Here is a 21,490-nt window from a genome sequence, read left to right as displayed (position 1 = left end):
ACAATAACTTAATTTTATTTATGAATATGTTTTTTTGCATGCTTTCTTTTGTTAATATTTTATGAATCTCATGTTAATCATAATAACAATTAATACTTAAATATATGAGTATTAGTCGAAAATTTAAAAAATCAAACTCTATATGACCTTAAATTTGGGATTCCTTCTTCAACCTTATGTTATTAGATATGGAAGATCTAACTCTATGTGAGTTTAAATTCGAAATTCATTTGCTAACAGAAAATATTATAATGCAAACAGAAGCAAAATAGAAAGAAAAAGTATACAAAATATATAATTTTATTATTTTAATTACCAGAATCTCTCAAAGAAACAAAAATAAAATTACATAATTATAGGCAATTTGCTAATCATCATAAACAGTATAGGAGAGCTGATTAAAATTTACTCAAATTAATATTTAAGCAACCCTTATAATAAATAAATATTAAATATTATATTTATATACTATGCATAGGCTTCCTCCAATAAGCGACTCTCCCTCCTCCAAATCCCCCACAAATGGCTACGGTATCTTTTTTCTCACTTCTCCCTCTCCCACGCTCCCACTCCCCCTCTCTCCACCCCAATCCCCCTCTCCTCTCTCCCCCTCCTCTTCTTCCTCTTCCTCCTCCACACCACCGCCGCCGCCGCCGCAGCCGCCGTGCTCCGCCGCTCCGGGTGGCGGCGCCCACGTCCCCCACCGCACCCATCCCGATCTCCGACGAAGAAGCGGCCCAGGAAACCCTAGAAGAGGCGGAGGAGGCCGAAACATCGTCCTCTTCCTCCTCGGAGAAATTCTCATGGCGAGACCACTGGTACCCCGTCTCCCTCATCGAGGACCTCGACCCCGACCGCCCTACCCCCTTCCAACTCCTCAACCGCGACCTCGTCCTGTGGCGTGGCCCCAACTCCGATCAGTGGGTCGCGTTCGACGACCGTTGCCCCCACCGCCTCGCCCCCCTCTCTGTAAGCGACTTCCCCTCTCTCCCTCTCTTTTCCCCGGCCTAGGGTTAGGGTTCTGCAAGTTTTGGGGGAGGAAATTGACCAATTCGATTCAAAAATTGGATCTTTAAGGAGGGGAGGATCGACGAGAGCGGGTGCTTGCAATGCTCGTACCACGGGTGGTCCTTCAACGGGACGGGTTCGTGCGTCCTGATCCCGCAGGCGGCGGCTGAGGGTCCCGAGGCCCGGGCTGTGCGATCGCCGAGGGCTTGTGTGACGAGGTTCCCTACTCTCGTGTCGCAGGGGTTGCTGTTCGTGTGGCCGGATGAGAATGGGTGGGAAAAGGCCGCAGCTTCGAAGCCCCCTATGTATGTGAAATCTTGGTGCATAGGATTGATAATTCATAATTTTTGTGGAATTTTTTCGTGCTTTTTATTGTTCTGATGAGTGGGTATATTTGGTTTCGATGATAATTAGGTTGCCAGAAGAGTTTGACGATCCATCGTTCTCGACGGTGACGATACAGAGGGACCTGTTCTATGGCTATGATACCCTGATGGAGAATGTTTCTGATCCTTCCCATATTGATTTTGCTCACCATAAGGTACTTAGCTTGCGAATTGACGGTATTGGATGCGATTTCATGCCTTGATTTCCCTATGAATCTTTTTATCTGTTCATTATTTTGCTAATTTCATAATGTGTGGCTTCTCTTAGTTTGTTCATTATTTTGCTAAATTCATACATGTTACGATAATGTGGTTGTAACGTGGACAACTTTTATTGGTTGAGTCTTGGGGCACCGGCATATCTATATATTTTAATGTATTTGCATGTGCTTGGTTAACAAAATGTCAAACTTTCACAAGATATTTAGTTTTTTTTTTTATTGAAACACATTGCGAAGTGATGAGTTGTTTCGTAGTTTCATTTATCTATGTTTTCTCCTGTCCGTCATGCTAATGCTTTACCACCTTGTGCCTAAAATTATAGACATAAAAGCAACTTAGGATGTGAGAAAAATTTTATGTGAGAACGTAAGTGCGTAACTTTATTCATCATCTCTATTTCAGCGAATTGATGAAGCACGTTGATTGTCATGCCTTGTACTAAATTTAATGATATTTTTATGGCAAGTTGTAACAAGCAGTTGAAAAACAAAATATCAAGATGAGAGCATTACAAACTAGAAATAATTAAAAATGACATCAGGCTATACAAGAAGGCCGGTGTCTTCACCCCTTTTTTCATTCTTCAATCATATTGGATGTTCATATATTGAATTGATGACAGAACTTGAATGTTTTTGTTGAATGTTAATGCCTGAAATGAAATGTTATTTTTTTTGGGCGGGAAGTGGCATCCAATTTGAAAACCAGAAATTATTCATGTTCTCTAAAACTTTGCTCTTTCGGCAGTAATTACAAGTTTAACATATTTTGTGTTACCATGCAACATCTTATTTGCGATCTATGTTCTGCTTAATATAGGTCACTGGAAAAAGGGATAGAGCCAAACCTTTGCCTTTCAAGTTGGAGTCTAGTGGTGCATGGGGGTTCTCTGGTGCAGACTCTGGGAACCCACGTATTAGTGCGAAGTTTGTTGCCCCTTGCTATTACATGAACAAGTAAGCATCCTTCTACTGCATTTCTGTCATCTGATTGAGCTACCTGCTTTGCAGATTGCGTAGGTCTCTTATATTTATTTTCAAGCTTAACCTTTTAATATTAGTAGTCCAGTAGATGACCCAATAAAATAAGTTACTTAATGTGAAATTCTACATTAAGCACCTCCTTGTAATAGTTTTCTAACCTTGGCCTCGGCCTTTCTGTATTTGTTCTTCCAGAATAGAAATAGACACAAAGCTGCCCTTTGTTGGAGATCAGAAATGGGTTATATGGATTTGTTCGTTCAATATACCCATGGCCCCCGGGAAGACTCGATCCATTGTTTGTAGCGCTCGGAATTTCTTTCAGTTTTCAATGCCCGGACCTGCATGGTGGCAGGTAAAATCTTGATGCCTGCTTAACTCTGGTAAAATCTTGATGCCTGCTTAACTCTTGCAGCCTGCTGTATAGCTAGAACCTTGGTTTAGCTCTTTCACTGATTATTGCTGCATCTGCTTGTGAAATGCACAAGTTAATTCATTACATAAGAAAGGGAAAAAAAAAAAGCTTATGCATTACGTAGACTTCTTCATACTTGATCACCTTGATAGACAATAAATTGGATTGTATCCCAATATTTACATTCCGTTCTTGATGATGCAGCTGGTCCCCCGATGGCATGAACACTGGACTTCAAACAAGGTTTATGACGGCGACATGATTGTCCTTCAAGGACAGGAGAAGATTTTTCTCTCTAAATCAGCCGAGTCCTCTGCTGATGTTAATCAGCAGTATACAAAGATTACATTCACACCAACTCAGGCAGACCGATTAGTTCTAGCCTTTCGCAATTGGTTGAGGAGATTCGGCAACAACCAGCCCGAGTGGTTCGGTGTTCCCAACCGACAGGCTTTGCCCTCGACCGTCCTATCTAAACGTCAGGTACACAATGAACTTCTTGTCTAGCCTCTAGGAAACAGTAAACTTGTATATGTTTGAATTTTCTTGTGTTTTTCTGATTCCTCCAGCCCTAAAAAGCATTTATTGTGGAGTTCTCTAAATTTTACTATTGTTGAATTGCCTGCAAACTATAAGTCTATCAGTTCTGTCGGACGACAAAATTAAAATAATGCAGTAGTAACTTAGCAACTTGGACTCGATCTTTTGCTGTTGAATTTGTGTGCTCTATAATTCATTGTGCTCCTAGGGACAAGCTGAGAACGCTCCTTCCTCTTATGCAGATGTTGGACAGATTTGAACAGCACACTCTCAAATGCTCATCTTGCAAAGCAGCTTACAACAATTTCCAGACATTTCAGAAGATATTCATAGGCGCGACTGTGCTTTTCTGCGCAACAGCTGGAATTCCCTCTACCATCCAGCTTCGGCTTTTGATCGCAGGGGCCGCTTTGTTAAGTGCTTCTTTGGCGTATGCATTGCATGAGCTCCAGAAGAACTTCATCTTTGTTGATTATGTGCATGCGGAGATCGATTAAAACACTTCCAAGGTGTCGCGCAGTATTAATAGTTTCAGTATATATATTAGAAACTTGATTGGACTTGTTTACATGTATAGTTGGGTACTTGTATAGTTGATGAATGGTAAGTTTTGTATAATTTTTTTTTTTAAAAAAATAATCTTAGCCATACATCATTTTCTTATGGAATGAAGCTATAGATTGTATGTAAAAATTGTCAAATTGTTTTGATCAGTTTGATGGTAGGAAATCAGAATTTTCGAAATAATGTTATCTGAACTATAGCCTCGGTTGGACTTGATTACAAACACTAATTAAAGTTACTTTTCAAACTTCAATCAGTGGCTCTTTTTTCTTTTTTTTTCAGATTTTTTTTTTTTTGTTTTTTAAACACTATATTTATCCTAGATGAAAATTTTTTTGCTAGTCACTTCAATTTGACTAGTGAAAAAGTTCTCTTTTTGAGCGTATATATAGTATTGCTAAAAAAAGAAGGTTAAAATAGATGGACACCCTTTAAACTATAGCCCGATTTGAAATTAATCCCTTAATTTTTTTTTAATTTACACTCTCCCTACTTGAAATTTGACTAAAGTTCTTCCCTTTTAGTAATTTGGGGTTATATTTTGAATTTTTTTAATATGCCAGTAAATAAGTGTAACATTTTAGAGGAATAAAGAATTATTGACTTTGTAAGATTACAATTTTTGCCCAAATTCTAATATAAAGTTCTAATATTTTAATATTGTTCAACTTTCTAACTTATATAGTCTATTAGTTGTTGGTTTTATATTTATTTATTATAATTAAAAGATATTGATCAATGTTAAGCTGCAAACGTTTTTTATTGGCTTTAGGTTTTTACTAATTTTTTTTATTCTAACAAAATTTCTAAAATTACCCAAAAAAAATTACGAAAATCAAACTTTAAGTAGAAGAAGAAAAAGTTCATGTGCCAATTTCAAAATGAGCTAAAGTTCAGGGAGGCATCTATACATTTTCACAATTTTGTTAAAAAAAAAAAAAAAACCAAACCCCAACCCAAACCCAAACCCTAGCTAATGTGCCTAAACCTAAACCACGATCGCCCCTCTCTCTCTCTCTCTCTCTCTCTCTCTCTCCCTTCTCCGCAGCACCGAAGTTTCGTCCACGGAGGTGTTCATCTCTCTCTTTCTCTCGTGCATATTATGTGGAATTGAATGGGGCTTAATTTGTTTTTCAAACTGTGCTTTAATTTGTTCTTTAAACTAGTGTTTTACTTAGTTTTTTAAACCCCTTTTTCAATAAAAAAAAGGTTGATACCCTATTTCAAATCTCCCTCTCCGTGTGTGTGTTGTTTAATATAGCAATACCTTATTTTAACTGATTACTTTCCCTCTCTCCCTTGTGTGTATTATCTGGGAATAGCGGAATATGATGGAGTAGATTTTTTTATTTTTTTCCTTAGAACAGTGTTTATTTTTTATTGTTAATAATAATAATTATTATTATTTTTAAGTTAAAAAAAGGAGTTATTCATGCAGAGTAGGTGGTTCTGAATTTTAAATTTTATGCATTTTGCTTTTTTGATGATTTTATTCTTATAATAAATAAGGTTGATTATCTGTTCGGTTCCGTTTTACAGTTTTTTAAAAAATCGAAATGAAATCAAAGGGTACGAACGGAATCGAAGTGAAATAATTCATCCGGTTCGGTTCAGATGGGGTCGATTTGTTTAGTTTTAACAAAATATTTTTATTTGATTTAATTTTTTTAAATTACTAAAAATAATATATAATCATGATTGATCTTATGTTAAACATCATTAATGTAAGACGATCATAAATTATATCTCTAATTATTTGATTATTGTTTAAAATTAATGCATAAATTTTTAAAATTGAAAACTAATATATGTTATGTTACTAAAATTTTGGTTTTTCAGTTTTTTAATATTTAGAACCGAACCCGACCAATTTTATGTGAAAACCGAACTGAACCAACTTTTTTTAGGTTTGGTTTGGTAATCCGGTTTGAGCCGAATAATGCTCAACCCTACTTACAATTTGTATGTTTTCGACATAAAAGTTTTTTGTATGTTTGTGCAATTACTAGTTATTTTCACGCTGGTCTTTATTTGGAAACAAAAAGTTATTTTGTTCTTTACTTTTTACATATGTTATTTCTAGTTTAACATCATTATATATGTTGTTTGGTTTCCTTTTTCTCTTCATCTTTTTTTTTAGTCCTCGAAAACATGATTATTTGGTTACTTAAAAATTTTCTTTTATTTGTGATAATATGATTTTAAAGAGCCTTTAGTGCCATTTAACAATTGTTAGAAAGCATATGAATTGTTTATTTTAAAATTTTATAAAAGTGTGCGCCTCACCTCACTCAGGCGCACCGTGCACGCCTGCTCCTTGCGCTTACATTCTAACAACACTTTGCGCCTTGGTGCGCCTTGGGCTATTTCAAATATTGATCCAATCCAATCCTGGGTATTAACCACGTTTCCTAACTTGAAGTCTGCAAGGTAGAACTTGAAGAACCATGAAGTTATTTCAAATTACCAAGGAAAGCACTCTCTCCCTCGCTCTCTTTGCTGATGTTACAAATAGCAGGTCACCCTCGCATCCCATTCTATCTTATTTTAGAATGTAGTGTCTTTCTTAGCACCCATTGTGTGTGGATAACTTCATTATTCTGTGTCATATTGCATTTGGTCTTATGTTCTAGAAGTTACTATAGTGACTACATGGATGTACTACGATTGTAGTAATGGAAGATACTAGTAGCGACAACATGTTTTCTTGAAAATAAAACAAAGGATTGCATAATACAAGAGATTGGCTTGAATAGTAGCTCTTGTTGGTAAGGCACAATAGGTAGCGGATTTCTAGTGTAGTAATTAGATAATATAAGGAAGCGTATGCATCTCTATCTATTTATCTACCTTTACATTTCTATATATGTTTTTGGCGCACATAATTTAACTATATTGCTTCACCGTCAAATATCGTAAAGCATCCAACATGACTCTGTGCAACTGTAGGATTACGAGTAAGGGGTAGTCCTGTGCTCTAGGGTACAAGCTATATCTTGTTGTGGATGATAGACTAGAAATGTTATGCAGAGTATAATAGGGAATTGCCATTTGTTGTTTTCAAAAATGGTATAACTAAAACTTCAATTCGGCTCAACATAGATTTAAATCAAAAGAATAAACCCAAACCATTATGTGAAGCATTTAATACCTCAGTTACCGACTATAACTTCTACTTACGTTGATCTAATCTATGCTTGAACTGCACATTTTGAGGTGTCTCAGCTAAACTATATTTTTAACATTGAAATGCTGCAGTTGTATTGTTTATATTTCTTGTCTTTGACACAATCTCTGTAGTGTTATATTCTTATTTCCTTTTTTGCGTGGCATTTTTGTGTTGTAAGAAATAATAAAATGAAATTTACATGGCATTATTGTATACATCTCCTGCATTTACTAATTTTTCTTTGCTTGTTTATCACTTGATTACTCAAGAATTGCCTCAAGGTGGCCCTCTCCGGCAGAAGTATTTTCCCAGTGATTTTGCTGACTAGTTTCTGATGTTTTTCTTTCTAGGGAACTTGTTGATTCAATGCAATGTGGAAAACTACAGCCTGAAGTAGCTCTTCTGAATGCCCAGCTAGTATGTGATTTTTTGTTTGTTTGTTTGTTTGTTTGTTTGTTTAGACAACTTCTCTGACGCACAACCCTGAATTACCTAGCTTATGTAACCTGACATTGCATATTCCCTTCGTACTTTAGAATTCTTATATGGTACTTCTTTAATGCATTGCTTTTTCGAATAACAGATACCAGATGTTTTTCCTGTTTTAGCAGCAGCGCACAAGGCCCTTCTCTCAAAATCAAGGGAATCCCTAACAACCCGCACTCTTCATTCAGAGCTTGTTTATAATTATTCTGGGTCTAAACATGTACACATATTTTATTTGTCTATTTCTTCTTCAAGTTTTATTTTATCTTTTACATATTACGGTTCTCTGAATTATAATTTTATGATAGATAACCGAGTCCTTGAAGCGTTGTGGAATTTCGGATGAAACAAACTACATCCTTGCAGCTCGTTTCAATGCTTCTCATGATGAGGTACACTTGGTCACTGTTGAATTACTTCATTTATTAGTATTTTTGTGAAGTTTCTCAACTGCGAACATGTCATGTTTGCTTTTTCTCGTTCATATTATCTGCTTGGAGCTTGTTTTCGTGCCATTAGAAAATTATTCAGTATATTTTGCTTTGCAGCGCAGCTGGCACCTGATTGTAGAATTCATTGTTTAAACCGGAGTGCATATATATAAAAACATTTCCGCTTTATATAATATCTATGGGGTGTAGATGTATGCATTTGTTTCTGATTAAGATTTGATCTTTGCATCTACTTATTTTCTCGACCCCTTAATTGAAAAAGATGTATCATTAGTTTATGTTCCTCTATCAAGTCATCTAATACAGTTATTACATTTTAGAGTTGGCTTCTAAGAGACTTTACTCAGAAATGTGAAGCTCTAAAAATTTAATGTATATTTAAATCAAAAGAGTAGCAATTTAGTAGATCAATCTGATTAAACCTATACACACGTAATTCATACTATATGATCACTGCTATACACTGTGATCTGTACTATATAAACTTTTGTTATATCCAAATTATAATTAGTCTTTTTAAGGTGATGTTTGGTTGCTCCAAAGTGAAGCAGTAGAAGTGGTACTTGCATAAAGTGACATATCTGTGGATTATTGGTGCTAATTGCTATTTCCAAAGCTTGAGTTGTTAGAAAGGGAGCAACCAGTTTACTTAAATCGTATAGACACAACGCTCACATATCTCGATTGTGACTTAGCCCAACCCAGCCTCTGCCGCATAAGCAGGATGCTACTCTACCTGGAAATTCAAGTTTAAATTAAGTTTATCTTTATTTTAATTTTTAACTTTCTAAGTTTAAAATTTGTTGAAATTCAGTTTTACTTTCCACTTGATTTCAGCAATGAGATTCAAATGAAACTTTTAATTTGAAATGTGAATTTAATTATATGCTTGAATTTAAAGTATGAACCCAAATACGAATTTAAATTCAAAAATTAATTTTAATCCAACTTTTGAATTCAAATTTCAATTCACTTTTAATTTTCAAGTTCAAATTTGAGTCTTAATTTAAGTTTGTTTTTTGAATTTGATATCAATCATGAATTTTAACTTGAACTTTGAGTTGAATTCTGAATTCAATTATATGCTTGAATTTGAAATATGAATTCAAATTTGAATTGAAATAAAAATTATAATTTGAATTTAAATTGTGAATTGAAATTTTAAATTCCAGTTGTAAATGCAAATTTGAAGATCAAAATGTTCATTTAAATTTATATTTGTATATAGATTGAAATTATTTAAGTAAAAACTTTTAAGATTTAAATTCATATTTATATTCAAACTTGAGTTTGATTTTTGAAAATTTCAATTGTGAGTTGATCTAAACTTTCAAATCTAATTGTTAATTCAGTTGTAGCTTTGGAATTTGAATTATAAATTCAAATTGAAATTTTAATTAAAATTTTATGTTGAAACTATTTTTATATATTTCAATTTAGATTTAATGCAAAATGTAAGTTTAAATCGACACTTTGTACTTATTGTATAACCAAATAAAATCCTGGAACTATGGCTGTCTACTTTTTGCTCAAAAGCTGACAAAACAACTGAATTCAAACGTCACTTTTGTGTTGAAAAATGACTCTTTTTTAGAGAAAAAAAAAACTTTAGGGACTTATGAATAACCAAACCTGCCATAAAGACAAGTGGATTCAACAGAAGTTTTTTATGATAGTTGAGTTCCGCGGAAGAAGTGGGATACTGCATTTGATTGCAATAGTTATAGTTGCTATCTTTCTTTGCCAAAAAGAGAGGAAATAGTTGCAGCATTTTGAAGGGGAAGTTGCTGTATTCTCTTAGTTGGGGGCCTCTTTTGGGACTTTTCAGAACCTTAGATTTTTTTTTAAAATCTGTTCTGGCGATGAATGGCCCAGCAGTATAATATGCAAAACTTTGCTAGTCTACTACACTAGCAAGACTTTTGGCCTACTTGTGTCATAAGTTAGCCTAGTTTTCTTCGACTATCAAAGAAGAAAAGTGAACCTGATAAGTAATTTGGTAGTATATGTAAACTTTTAAATTAAATATAATTGTCTAAGAGTTAAGGAACATTGAATGGTTGGCCCACAAATTTAGGATGGCTTCTTTAGTGCAAAACCAGCTCTTGGACAAAAACAAAGCACAATATTTATTACACATGACTGATCCAGAGTGTTGCTTTTCAGCACCAGCCTCATCTTGTTTTTAGTTGGTACATAGCATACCATGTAATTTGAGTAAGTGAGCATTAAAAAAAAAAAAAAATCTGTTACTGCAATCTCTACTTCGAGGTAAACGAGCTATATCTATTAGTATGTATCTGTCAATCTTGCTTTGTTAAATCTTGATCTGCTGTAGGTACTGAAGGGGTAGCTTGGGGAATTATCCATTTCATAAAAGCTCAATTGAAAACCAATTTGCAATTGAAAACCAATTTGTTTGCAAATCTTAAATTTGAACACATTGTTCTCCGTAAGTATTTTCTGTTCTTTGTACTAACATTTAATCTCACCACTTGTTTCAAATTCCAACTATGATACTTCACTTAGCACACTATCATGATCGCAAGTCATTTCAATTCTCTCCAATGCAGTCAACAAGGTAAACCTAGCTTGTAAATTTGCTGCTGCATCTAGTTCAACATCTTCGGCAGTGGGATGGGATTCTTTCATGAACCTACCATTGTTAAACTTACAAAATCAATAATGAAGACTTTTTTCTTATTAGATGAAAGATGTGGAGAAGCTCATCAATGGAAAAGAGATTGATTTGGCGGATCTAGAGGCGAGAGCGGACCAACCCCAGATTCTGAAGGTCTTCATTTTGTTGTGGTGTTCTTAATCTACCTTCATCTGTTTATCACCTTTATTATAACATGATGATTCTTCAATCTACCTTTTTGCAGCATTACAAAATACCTGCCCAGGAGTTGGCAATATCTTCACTGTCTGAAGCAATCACGTGCAGGATTTCTGCTCGAGATGCTCTATGAAAAATATGAGATTCATCTGACCTCTTTTTACATATATATATATATTAGTTCTCAACCAGCATTGCTAAAATGACTGACACTTTTTATGATCGTGCATCTGCCGAGTCTACGGAGGATTATTCTGCTCGTTTAGATGTAATTATTGAGCTAAACAAAAACTTTAACCCAAAGTTTAGTCTATTGCTTAGAAGATGGGTTGAAGTCGTGAAAATTTTCTTTTGTGTTTGTGTCTCTTATTTTCTATCTTTTATTTTCGATAAAAACGTACCGAACTTATCTAAACTATAAACCATTTTAATTTGGCTATCTAATAATTCAAAATTTTGATTTTATTATCTTATCTTTTCAATTTGTTTGATAATTTAAATACATCGTTTATCTTTACAGATTTATTTAGTATATTTTATGTAATTTTCGTAACGTTTTTAAATTTTGAAGTCAAAGTGCAGTCGATTGACTCAAATCAAATAAATTGAAAGGGTAAGTAGAAAAATCAAAACTTTGAAACGTTGGACAATCAAATCAAAATGGTCAATACTTAAGATGAGTTTTGTACGTTTTTACCTCTATTCTTATTTTCTCTTAATGATCAATCATGTTGGTTGGTGACTAGATAACTCATTTTGATTTGTTTGCAGTTCATGGCTGTGTATTTATTAGCATGACTCAAATCTCTGATGTACTTCGATCAGGTGTGGATTTAGCTATGTTCGTGAGTTTCTTCAGTGAAACAGAATGCATCGTCACGATGCATCTTTTGCATTGATTACTGCAGGCTTAACTCGTCACAGTTTGTCTTCGTGTGGCTCATAATAACATGTGTGAACATGCTATGATGCGCTGTTTAAAACCGATTCTTTCTTCATTTTTGCTTAATTGCTAGTATAAATATTGCTTATACACTTGTATTTTTTATCGAACTTGGCAAGGCGGAAGAATCTGACTAAAAGATTCGGTAAAAACGTGCAGAATTTATTTAAACTATGGGCATTTGGAGTTGACTATCTAATTTTTTGAAATTTTAATTTTACTATCTAATATTTCAGTTTCAGTTTGTTTAATTTGAGTGGATCAACGTTATTTTTTATGTTATTTATTTTTATAGGTTTAATTAATATGTTTTACATAATTTTTATAATTATAAATTTATTAAAGCAATTAGTTTAAATTTGCAAGTCAAAGTATTATTGATTGATTTAAATTAAAAAAATTGTAATGTTTGGCAGTAAAATTAAAATTTTAAAAGATTACAACGTATTCTTACTATATACTTTTAACATTGCTACAGGAACTGCTTCAAATCTTACATCATATTCTTTGTCATATAATTGACTAATATTTGGCACAGAATATTTAAGACCATTTATAAATGGGTGTATAATTGACATTATAAAAGAAGATTATTAGGAATTGCTAGATTAAGGATAATATAACTTCCAGAAACAAAATTGGCCAATTTGCATAAAAAATTACAATTTGCAAAATTGGCCAGTTTAAAGAGTATAACTTTGCAATAGAAATAGTGTAACTTTGCAAAAGAACGAGCCAAAAAAACAAGAGTGAGAGGACGCTTTGTTACCCTCTTTACTGTCGTAAAGAGTCGAGGAGGCGATGGAGGAGGGTCGGAGAGAAAAAAAAAAAAGAAAGAGAGTTGCGGCACGGCCTTCGCAAGGTCGGATGCGAGGAAGGCGGCGGGAGTGCGCAGGCGAGGGTAAGGGTGCACCGGGTAGAGGCGAAGCGGGCCTCCTCCGCCTCCGCCTTCGCTGCCCTCTAGGGAGAGAGAAAAAAAAAAGAAGAGATAAAAGAAAATAAGGATATTTTGGTCAATTTCTAAAAATTCGACCCAAATCCGCAAAATCCAAAAAGGTGGCCTACTTTTACAAAAACTCAAAACTAGTGAATTTGTTTTATGCAAATTGGCATTTTAAATTTATATTTTAAATTAAAATAACAAATTTTAAATTTTGTACAAATTTAAAATTTAAAAATTTTAATTCAAATTTAAATTTAAAATTTAAATTATTTTAAAATAAAATTTGGTAAAATATTAATATATGCAAATATCAAAAAAAAATTGCCAAATAGTTTTACAAAATCACTTTTAAAAAATGCTTTTATCTAAATTCAACCTATCTATACAGATTTTAATCAAAATTAATTCTTCAAACCAAAATTAATTCTACAAAAATCACACTACAGCTTTAATCAAAATTAATTTTTTAAATCAAAATCAATTCTGTAGAAATCATTTTTGTAGGAGTTCGGCTTAGATACTATCGATAGCACCAAGGATTGTGCTATCGAGTTTTCCACCGTAAAATTTAATTTTTTGATTATTTTTATCTATTAGATTATACTATTTAACCACCTATTCAACTATAGAGAGCTCATATCATTTTATCCGTATATTTCTGAATTTAATGACTAAAAAATTAATAACATCAATAACTTGGGACTATTGATAGCATTCAAGTCGAGACCAAACACTCTTACGAGAAACAAAATTATTTTTTCTTTTAATTCGTACGGCAGTCCACAAAGCCGCAGTAGTTTAAAGTTTAAACTTTTCTAAAGTGAAAAAGAAGCCCGGCAACAATGTACAGTTGAAACGACTCGAGTCCAGAAAGCCGTCCGCTTATATAAATCACTCTCCCAACTCCATCTTTGACTTCAACAAACTACATATTACTACTACTGGAACGCTCGTCCTCCATTCCACCACCACCACCAACCATAGCAATTAACGAGCCCCTCCAGCCTCTCCCNTAGGTTTAATTAATATGTTTTACATAATTTTTATAATTATAAATTTATTAAAGCAATTAGTTTAAATTTGCAAGTCAAAGTATTATTGATTGATTTAAATTAAAAAAATTGTAATGTTTGGCAGTAAAATTAAAATTTTAAAAGATTACAACGTATTCTTACTATATACTTTTAACATTGCTACAGGAACTGCTTCAAATCTTACATCATATTCTTTGTCATATAATTGACTAATATTTGGCACAGAATATTTAAGACCATTTATAAATGGGTGTATAATTGACATTATAAAAGAAGATTATTAGGAATTGCTAGATTAAGGATAATATAACTTCCAGAAACAAAATTGGCCAATTTGCATAAAAAATTACAATTTGCAAAATTGGCCAGTTTAAAGAGTATAACTTTGCAATAGAAATAGTGTAACTTTGCAAAAGAACGAGCTAAAAAAACAGGAGTGAGAGGACGCTTTGTTACCCTCTTTACTGTCGTAAAGAGTCAAGGAGGCGATGGAGGAGGGTCGGAAAGAAAAAAAAAAAAGGAAAGAGGGTTGCAACACGGCCTTCGCAAGGTCGGAGGCGAGGAAGGCGGCGGGAGTGCGCAGGCGAGGGTAAGGGTGCACCGGGTAGAGGCGAAGCGGGCCTCCTCCGCCTCCGCCTTCGCTGCCCTCTAGGGAGAGAAAAAAAAAAAGAACGGGAGAAAAAAAAAAAAGGAGAGATAAAAAGAAACAAGGATATTTTGGTCAATTTCTAAAAATTCGGCCTAAATCTGCAAAATTCAAAAAGATGGCATATTTTTACAAAAACTCAAAACTAGTGAATTTTTTTATGCAAATTGGCCTTTTAAATTTATATTTTAAATTAAAATAACAAATTTTAAATTTTGTACAAATTTGAAAATTAAAAATTTTAATTCAAATTTAAATTTAAAATTTAAATTATTTTAAAATAAAATTTGGTAAAATATTAATATATGCAAATATCAAAAAAAAATTGCTAAATAGTTTTACAAAATCACTTTTAAAAAATGCTTTTATCTAAATTCAACCTATCTATACAGATTTTAATCAAAATTAATTCTTCAAACCAAAATTAATTCTACAAAAATCACTCTACAGCTTTAATCAAAATTAAAATTTTAAATCAAAATTAATTCTGTAGAAATTATTTTTGTAGGAGTTCGGCTTAGATACTATCGATAGCACCAAGGATTGTGCTATCGAGTTTTCCACCGTTTGATTATTTTTATCTATTAGATTATACTATTTAACCACCTACTCAACTATAGAAAGCTTATATCATTTTATCCGTACATTTCTCAATTTAATGACTAAAAAATTAATAATATCAGTAACTTGGGACTATTGATAGCATTCTAGTCGAGACCAAACACCCTTACGAGAAACATAATTATTTTTTCTTTTAATTCGTACGGCAGTCCACTAAGCCGCAGTAGTTTAAAGTTTTAAACTTTTCTAAAGTGAAAAAGAAGCCCGGCAACAATGTACAGTTGAAACGACTCGAGTCCAGAAAGCCGTCCGCTTATATAAATCACTCTCCCAACTCCATCTTTGACTTCAACAAACTACATATTACTACTACTGGAACGCTCGTCCTCCATTCCACCACCACCACCAACCATAGCAATTAACGAGCCCCTCCAGCCTCTCCCTTCCTCAAATGCCTCCTCCCACCGACCCCCCGAACCCTAACCCTAACCCTAACCCTAAGCCCAGCCCCGCGAACAGCGTCGTGACGATCAACGTCGGCGGCGAGCTCTTCCAAACCACCGCCGAGACGCTCGCCCTCGCCGGCCCCGCCTCTTCCCTCTCCTCGCTCTCCTCCTCCGCCGCCGTCCCCTTCCTCGACCGCGACCCTCGCATCTTCTCCCTCCTCCTCTCCTTCCTCCGCCTCCGCCGCGCCCCCTCCGCCGCCTCCGCCTCCGACCTCGACGACCTCCTCTCCGAGGCCCGCTTCTTCTCCCTCCCCCCCGACCTCCTCTCCCTCCTCTCCTCCTCCTCCTCCACCTTCCTCTCCCCGCCGCCCTCGCCCTCCTCTCCCTCCCCTCCCCGGCCGCCTCCCCCCTCCGCCATCTCCGCCACCTCCGCGCCCTCGCGTCGCCACGGCGGCGTCGTCTCCTCCTTCGACCCCCTCCTCCTCCTCCGCCGCCACCCGCGCCGCCCTCGCCCCCCCCGCCGTCGACTCCTCCTCGCCCTTCCCCTCCCTCGCCGCCGCCGGCGCCACGACTTTCCCGGCCTCCACCTCCTTCCCCTCCTCCCCCACCACTCCCCCCCTCCCCCCCTCTCCGCGTCCTCCACTGGCTCCCCAACCCCTCCACCAACTCCACCGTCCTGGCCGTCGCCGCCTCCCCCGACGCCCTCTTCGTCTCCTTCGAGTCCTCCCGCCGCAACGCCAGCGCCGTCCTCGCCTACGATCTCAACTCCTTCGACCCCGTTCTAGAAGTCGGCCGCAAGGAGATCTTCGGCGCCGAGTTGGACTCGGCGATCCCCGCCACCAAGCTGCGGTGGGTCGCGGAATTCGGCCTCCTCATGGCCGCCGGATCCCACGCCGGCCCATCCGGGCTCTCCGGAAACATCGCGTTATGGGATATCAGATCCAATAAAGCAGCTTGGGAAATCACGGAGAAGAGCATTGATTGCTTCGCCGACGTGGCGGTCTCCGACGGCCTGCGTGCCATGTTCAAGGTTGGGGTGAACTCGGGAGAGGTCTTCATGGCGGATCTCCGGAAATTGGGTGCGGAGGAGCCCTGGGTGTGTCTCGGAGATCGGAGAAAGGTGGAAACTGGGAAAAGAGAAGGCAGCGGGTGCTTGATTGAATGCTATGGGCAACATGTGTTTTGTACCAGGGGAGGCGAAGTCGAGTTCTGGACTGAAGTGGTATTCGGGGGGAGAAGGGAAGGCTTTTTGGAAGAAGAGAGAGTGATGAGAAAGAATTGGATGGGGAGGGCCAAAGATAGGGGTGGGAAGAAGATAACACATTTAGCATTTGGGGGGAGCAGGATGGTGTTGGCGAGGAAGGATGAGCAGTCCGTGGAGGTGTGGGAGAGTTGCACGAGAGGCATTTGATGATATGGTTCATTGGTGAAAAAAGACTTGTATGGATTCGTTCCTTCGCTTTTGCATTGGGTGTATTTTTTCCTCACAGGTGATTGCCTTTTTCTGAACTTCGCTTCAAATGCATGAAAACCATCAGTTCAGGAGATGATGACTGTCTGTTGTTCACTGTTCTGATCAGTTTACAGTGATTAATGAATGCATTTTTGTAGTGGTTCTCCTGTCAATACCTTGTTATAGCAAACTGTATATATGTGGATAAAGTATCCAGTTGTGCTTTTATGGGATGTCTATTAGGAGTGTAGGATGTAGAGATTATTATCTCGGCAAAAAGATTGTGATGAAACATTGCGGTGGTTGTATCATTTTGTAGTTAGACTAATTGTTGTTAAGGAGGACTTGATATTTTACTTTATCCCTGCTTTTTGTAGTCAAGTTAGCAAAAGAAATGTGCTAGGGTTTCTGTTGTTGCCGAGCACTTCGATGAATGATCTTCTGTGTAACCGTCAAGTTTAATGTTAAGTGGCAGCTCAACTATTTTAAGAAAATGGTTCATACTTGTAATCGAACTTGTGTAATAGCCCAAGTTGAAGACAAAGTGACTGTGTTTATTTGAGCCAAATTGGAACTATATCTTGTTACTTTTTATCTCAATGCGGAGTTTGAATGTTTGATATATGAATTGAAGTGGAAACAAACTATATGTGGCTTATAGTGTTTTGCTTGTATTCTGATGTAGTTGTTGATAAAATAATTCGTACAAGGAGAATTGCTAATTGAAACTTGTGCAGTAGAAAATTACTTCCCTGCATATGTTTCGAGGGTGTCAAATTTATTTGTTTCCTGGGCTTTATATGTATTATCATTTTTTGACAAATCAAATTCACACTGATATACAGTGGTGAAAACTTGCTACTGATTGTACCTGCTTGAAGGGAGCTCCGAGTGCAAAAGTGTAGAGGATAACAATTTTGAGTCATGAATAGAAGATCTTGCTGTAAGATAGAGTAATTCTGTATCATTCTTTACGAGTTCATGAATCCTAAATAGTGGTTCCACTTCCACAATTTCGGAGATTGCCCTATGTTATTTCTCAGGTGGCAATGTAAATAGAGCTTATACTACTGAGTTGTACGGAGCTTGACGTATGATGAATACACAGTAGGTTTATAGGTTTAGAGGAAAAGGCAAGTCACTAATTGAGGTAGAGGATTTTATTTAAAAAAAATTTGAAATTATCTTCATGAGTTAAGGTTGTTCAATGGCTTACAGAATCTGATTAAAGAACTTCAGAATACCTATATGTGAACTGTTGGAGAAAACTCGTCTATTTATATTGATTAATAGTTTTTCATTTGGTAGAGAGATCATTTTGGTATTTTGTCATATGTTCGTTGCTTTCATTTGCAAGTTGAACTTAAGTTTTCTTTATTAGTTGAACAAATGTTAAGATAGTCACATGATGTTACAAATGAAGTTTTCTTCCTAGTGAATAATTAAAGAAGATACTTGACACCCAGCAATTTCTTTTCTGGTGCTAATGGTTCTTTGCAAAGCATGCTAGTATTATATGAACTACTACTGTTCTAAGCCCAAATATTGTGAACTGAATGAAAACATGTTATTTTTCGTCCTTCAGGTGTACACAAATGCGCAAAATTGATGGTATTTGAGGTAACTATATTTCTTTATGGACCATTGCAATCTCTCAGATTTTTAGAGGGAGATGGATTATGGCGATCAATAAGGTACTCTCTTTGTCACATTCATACTAGAATGTCTACCTTTTCCACTCTTCTTGCCTTAAAATGCACCAACCATGATCTTAAACTCACAAGAATTAGTTTCAGAAGTACTGAGGTTTGTTTCGTCTAAGTTGATTTTGTTCACCACCGAGGATAAAATAAGTTATGATGTTTTGCGAAAGTGGAGTTATGACGAAAAACAGCTTCACCCCCTCCATTTTTGGTGAAATAAACATCCCATAAGTGTTTAAACCCATTTAACTAGTTAGCACGTTATCTCTTGTTTAAATCAAGCACCTTGTTGTGAATTTTTTGTCAATTTGAATGCTTTCTTAATTAGCATATTCCGATGGCAGACTTTTGAAGAATGATCACAAATATTCTGCTTGTCTTCTGTTTGACTCTTCACTATAAATGGCATTCAAATGTGGTAAGTAGTAGTATAGCTGTATAATTTGTCTTTATAATCTCTTTCTTGTGCCGAAGCTATAAATTCCTTAAAATGAGAGAGAGAGAGAGAGAGAGAGAGAGAGAGAGAGAGAGAGTACTAGCCACCAGTGACAACTTCATATGGAGTCATCTTTATTTAAAAGGCAAAACAGAAGTGAGCAATACATATTCAGAAGACTCAAACCACCACTTCAACTTCCTTTGATCCTATGGAATTAAACCTTAAAAATCACAAAGGAAGCTACAAATGCCAAAGGATACAAGTTGCCCCACCATTTATAGATAGAGAGAAAGAGAGACGAGACAATTATTGTTTCCTCTGTTTTAAGAGGTAAACACCCACTTACTCCCATTCCTCGAGCTCTTCGCCAGATAGAAGCAAAGAGCGAGACCAACCCCCCATGAAGGAGTTGGGGAAAGTTCGCATAGCGAAAGGAGCGCTAAGTTTACATGGGTTTAAGAGGGGAAAAGAGTAAGCCTCATTGGGTGGTTTTATTGGTATATTTGTGTCTTTTAAGTCATGGGGGAACTTTGAAACTTTTGTGTTGTCACCAAAAGTAAAGAGAGAAGAGAGAAGGAAATTATTGCCTGCACCTAGTGTATAGCGGCATCTTATTGATGGCATCCATAAAATCCTATGATTGAGGTTTTAAGATCAATATCTAGTTTATTGGATGTGTTCTATGACATAAGGAAAATTAAACCATACATTAAAAACTATAAACTTTGGACATAAAATGGCTCTTTATTGTTGATTTTTGGAACTACTATTATATTTAGGTAGTCGACTTTCAGAATAATAATTCTTGCTAAGTGTCTTTAGATTTTAAATTTAAGATATTAATCATCAAATAATAGGTATGGTGTACGGAGTTTATTTATGCTCCGAGTGCTGGCAAATTCTAGAGAGAGAGAGAGAGAGAGAGGAAGAGGGAGGAGCGAGATGGTATCTTCTAAGCATATGCGGCGAGCACAAACATTATGCTGAAGCCACAACTTTATTCTCGGCATATTTGGATGTCCCAAGTGTGTTACTCCAAGGACGCCATTTGCTTTATGTTCCTCTTTGGGGTACTTCCGGGAGATAATAAAGTAGCTCAGAGGAGCAATGCTATCTCTAAACCTAAAGAGTAAGTTTAAATTGTATACTTTATTCATTCAAAAGCTAGACACTTTCTCTTTTTAATATAAAAATTTCAAATGGAGTTTACAAGTAGAGTTTCCGAACTCAAACTTTCGTACAAATCTGAAAATCTTAATATGAAATATTGTGTGCGATTGTTGTCAAAAAAATCTATAACTTATTATCGCTCTGTTTGGATGTCGGAATAAGTTATCTATTCGGTATAAGAATTTTTTAATATGATTGTAACTAGGAAATTGATTTTTTACTTCTTGAAAATTTTGTTTGAATGTCAGAATAAATTATAAGGATTTTCTAGTATGATTGTAAGTAAAAAATTTAATTTTTGCTCCTTCAAAAGTCTTGCTATTTATGATTTGATAAAATAATATACTTCACTTACGAAGTGATTTATCTTATCTAAAATAAAACACTTGAAGAGCGAATATAATATCCAAATTAAATATTTGATCATACTCCTTATCAATCAAATGTTCAAATAAATTAAAAAGATATACCTAACAAAATATTCCGTCCATCTAAAAAGAGCTGAAAGGTCTGTTCATAATTTAATAGGATAATATATTTTAGCTATAAGGTGATTTATCTTAATTCTTAAAGATTCACTTAAAAGACCGAACTTTTAATCTTGCAACTGTACAAATTTCTTAAGAGAATATATCGAACAATATATTTATGCATCCAAACAGGGCCTACAATTTTTTTTTTCTTTTTTGAGAAAATAGTAGCATGCTATTGCTTCATTATTTAGAAGGTGAACTTAGCTATAAAGTGAGGCAAAAAGAGGCTTATCGCTTCATTATTTAGGAGGTGAACTTACCTATAAAGTGAGGCAAAAAGACCTTCACCCACATTTGCCTCACTTTATACTTACTGCTTAACACAGTAAGTATCCATAGATACCTACAAGAACGGACCTTCACCCACAATTTGTCCCGTGATGTGCTTATTTTCCTCGAATACTCTTCTATTCACTCCACCCAAATAAGCCACCATGTAATGGCAATTGTCTTTTACTCTCTTCCCCTTACGGTGCCGCTTTTGAGCCAGCTCACTCCTGAAGCCTAGCAGCTAAGATGCAGTTATGTATGATCCTCTTATTAGGTAACAAACCCTTC

At 35.9% G+C, this 21,490-nt stretch overlaps 3 protein-coding genes across 4 annotated transcripts; all 3 read left to right on the top strand.

Annotated features, from left to right (window-relative positions):
* On the top strand, positions 482-4,244 carry LOC109713682 (pheophorbide a oxygenase, chloroplastic). The gene is made up of 7 exons (XM_020237855.1): positions 482-969; positions 1,078-1,313; positions 1,423-1,549; positions 2,436-2,572; positions 2,792-2,951; positions 3,216-3,494; positions 3,794-4,244. The coding sequence occupies exons 1-7, from the start codon at positions 523-525 to the stop codon at positions 4,046-4,048; spliced, it is 1,641 nt and encodes a 546-aa protein (XP_020093444.1). The 5' UTR covers positions 482-522; the 3' UTR covers positions 4,049-4,244.
* LOC109713681 (EKC/KEOPS complex subunit Tprkb) lies at positions 5,072-11,425 on the top strand. Of its 2 annotated transcripts, none has more exons than XM_020237853.1 (7): positions 5,072-5,185; positions 6,538-6,633; positions 7,635-7,701; positions 7,868-7,990; positions 8,079-8,162; positions 10,930-11,016; positions 11,108-11,425. In XM_020237853.1, exons 2-7 carry the CDS (start codon positions 6,563-6,565, stop codon positions 11,192-11,194), a joined length of 519 nt encoding a protein of 172 aa, XP_020093442.1. In that variant the 5' UTR covers positions 5,072-5,185; positions 6,538-6,562; the 3' UTR covers positions 11,195-11,425. The 2 variants fall into 2 exon arrangements, with proteins under 2 accessions (XP_020093442.1, XP_020093443.1); XM_020237854.1 differs by having other exon boundaries at positions 5,073-5,185; positions 6,550-6,633.
* LOC109714078 (BTB/POZ domain-containing protein At5g41330-like) lies at positions 15,525-20,587 on the top strand. The gene is made up of 4 exons (XM_020238492.1): positions 15,525-15,978; positions 16,020-17,124; positions 18,673-18,781; positions 20,087-20,587. Exons 1-2 carry the CDS (start codon positions 15,640-15,642, stop codon positions 17,043-17,045), a joined length of 1,365 nt encoding a protein of 454 aa, XP_020094081.1. The 5' UTR covers positions 15,525-15,639; the 3' UTR covers positions 17,046-17,124; positions 18,673-18,781; positions 20,087-20,587.

This window comes from Ananas comosus, linkage group 8, assembly GCF_001540865.1.
Source record: "Ananas comosus cultivar F153 linkage group 8, ASM154086v1, whole genome shotgun sequence".
NCBI classification, from domain to species: domain Eukaryota; kingdom Viridiplantae; phylum Streptophyta; class Magnoliopsida; order Poales; family Bromeliaceae; genus Ananas; species Ananas comosus.
This window is presented reverse-complemented; position numbering and strand designations above follow the sequence as displayed.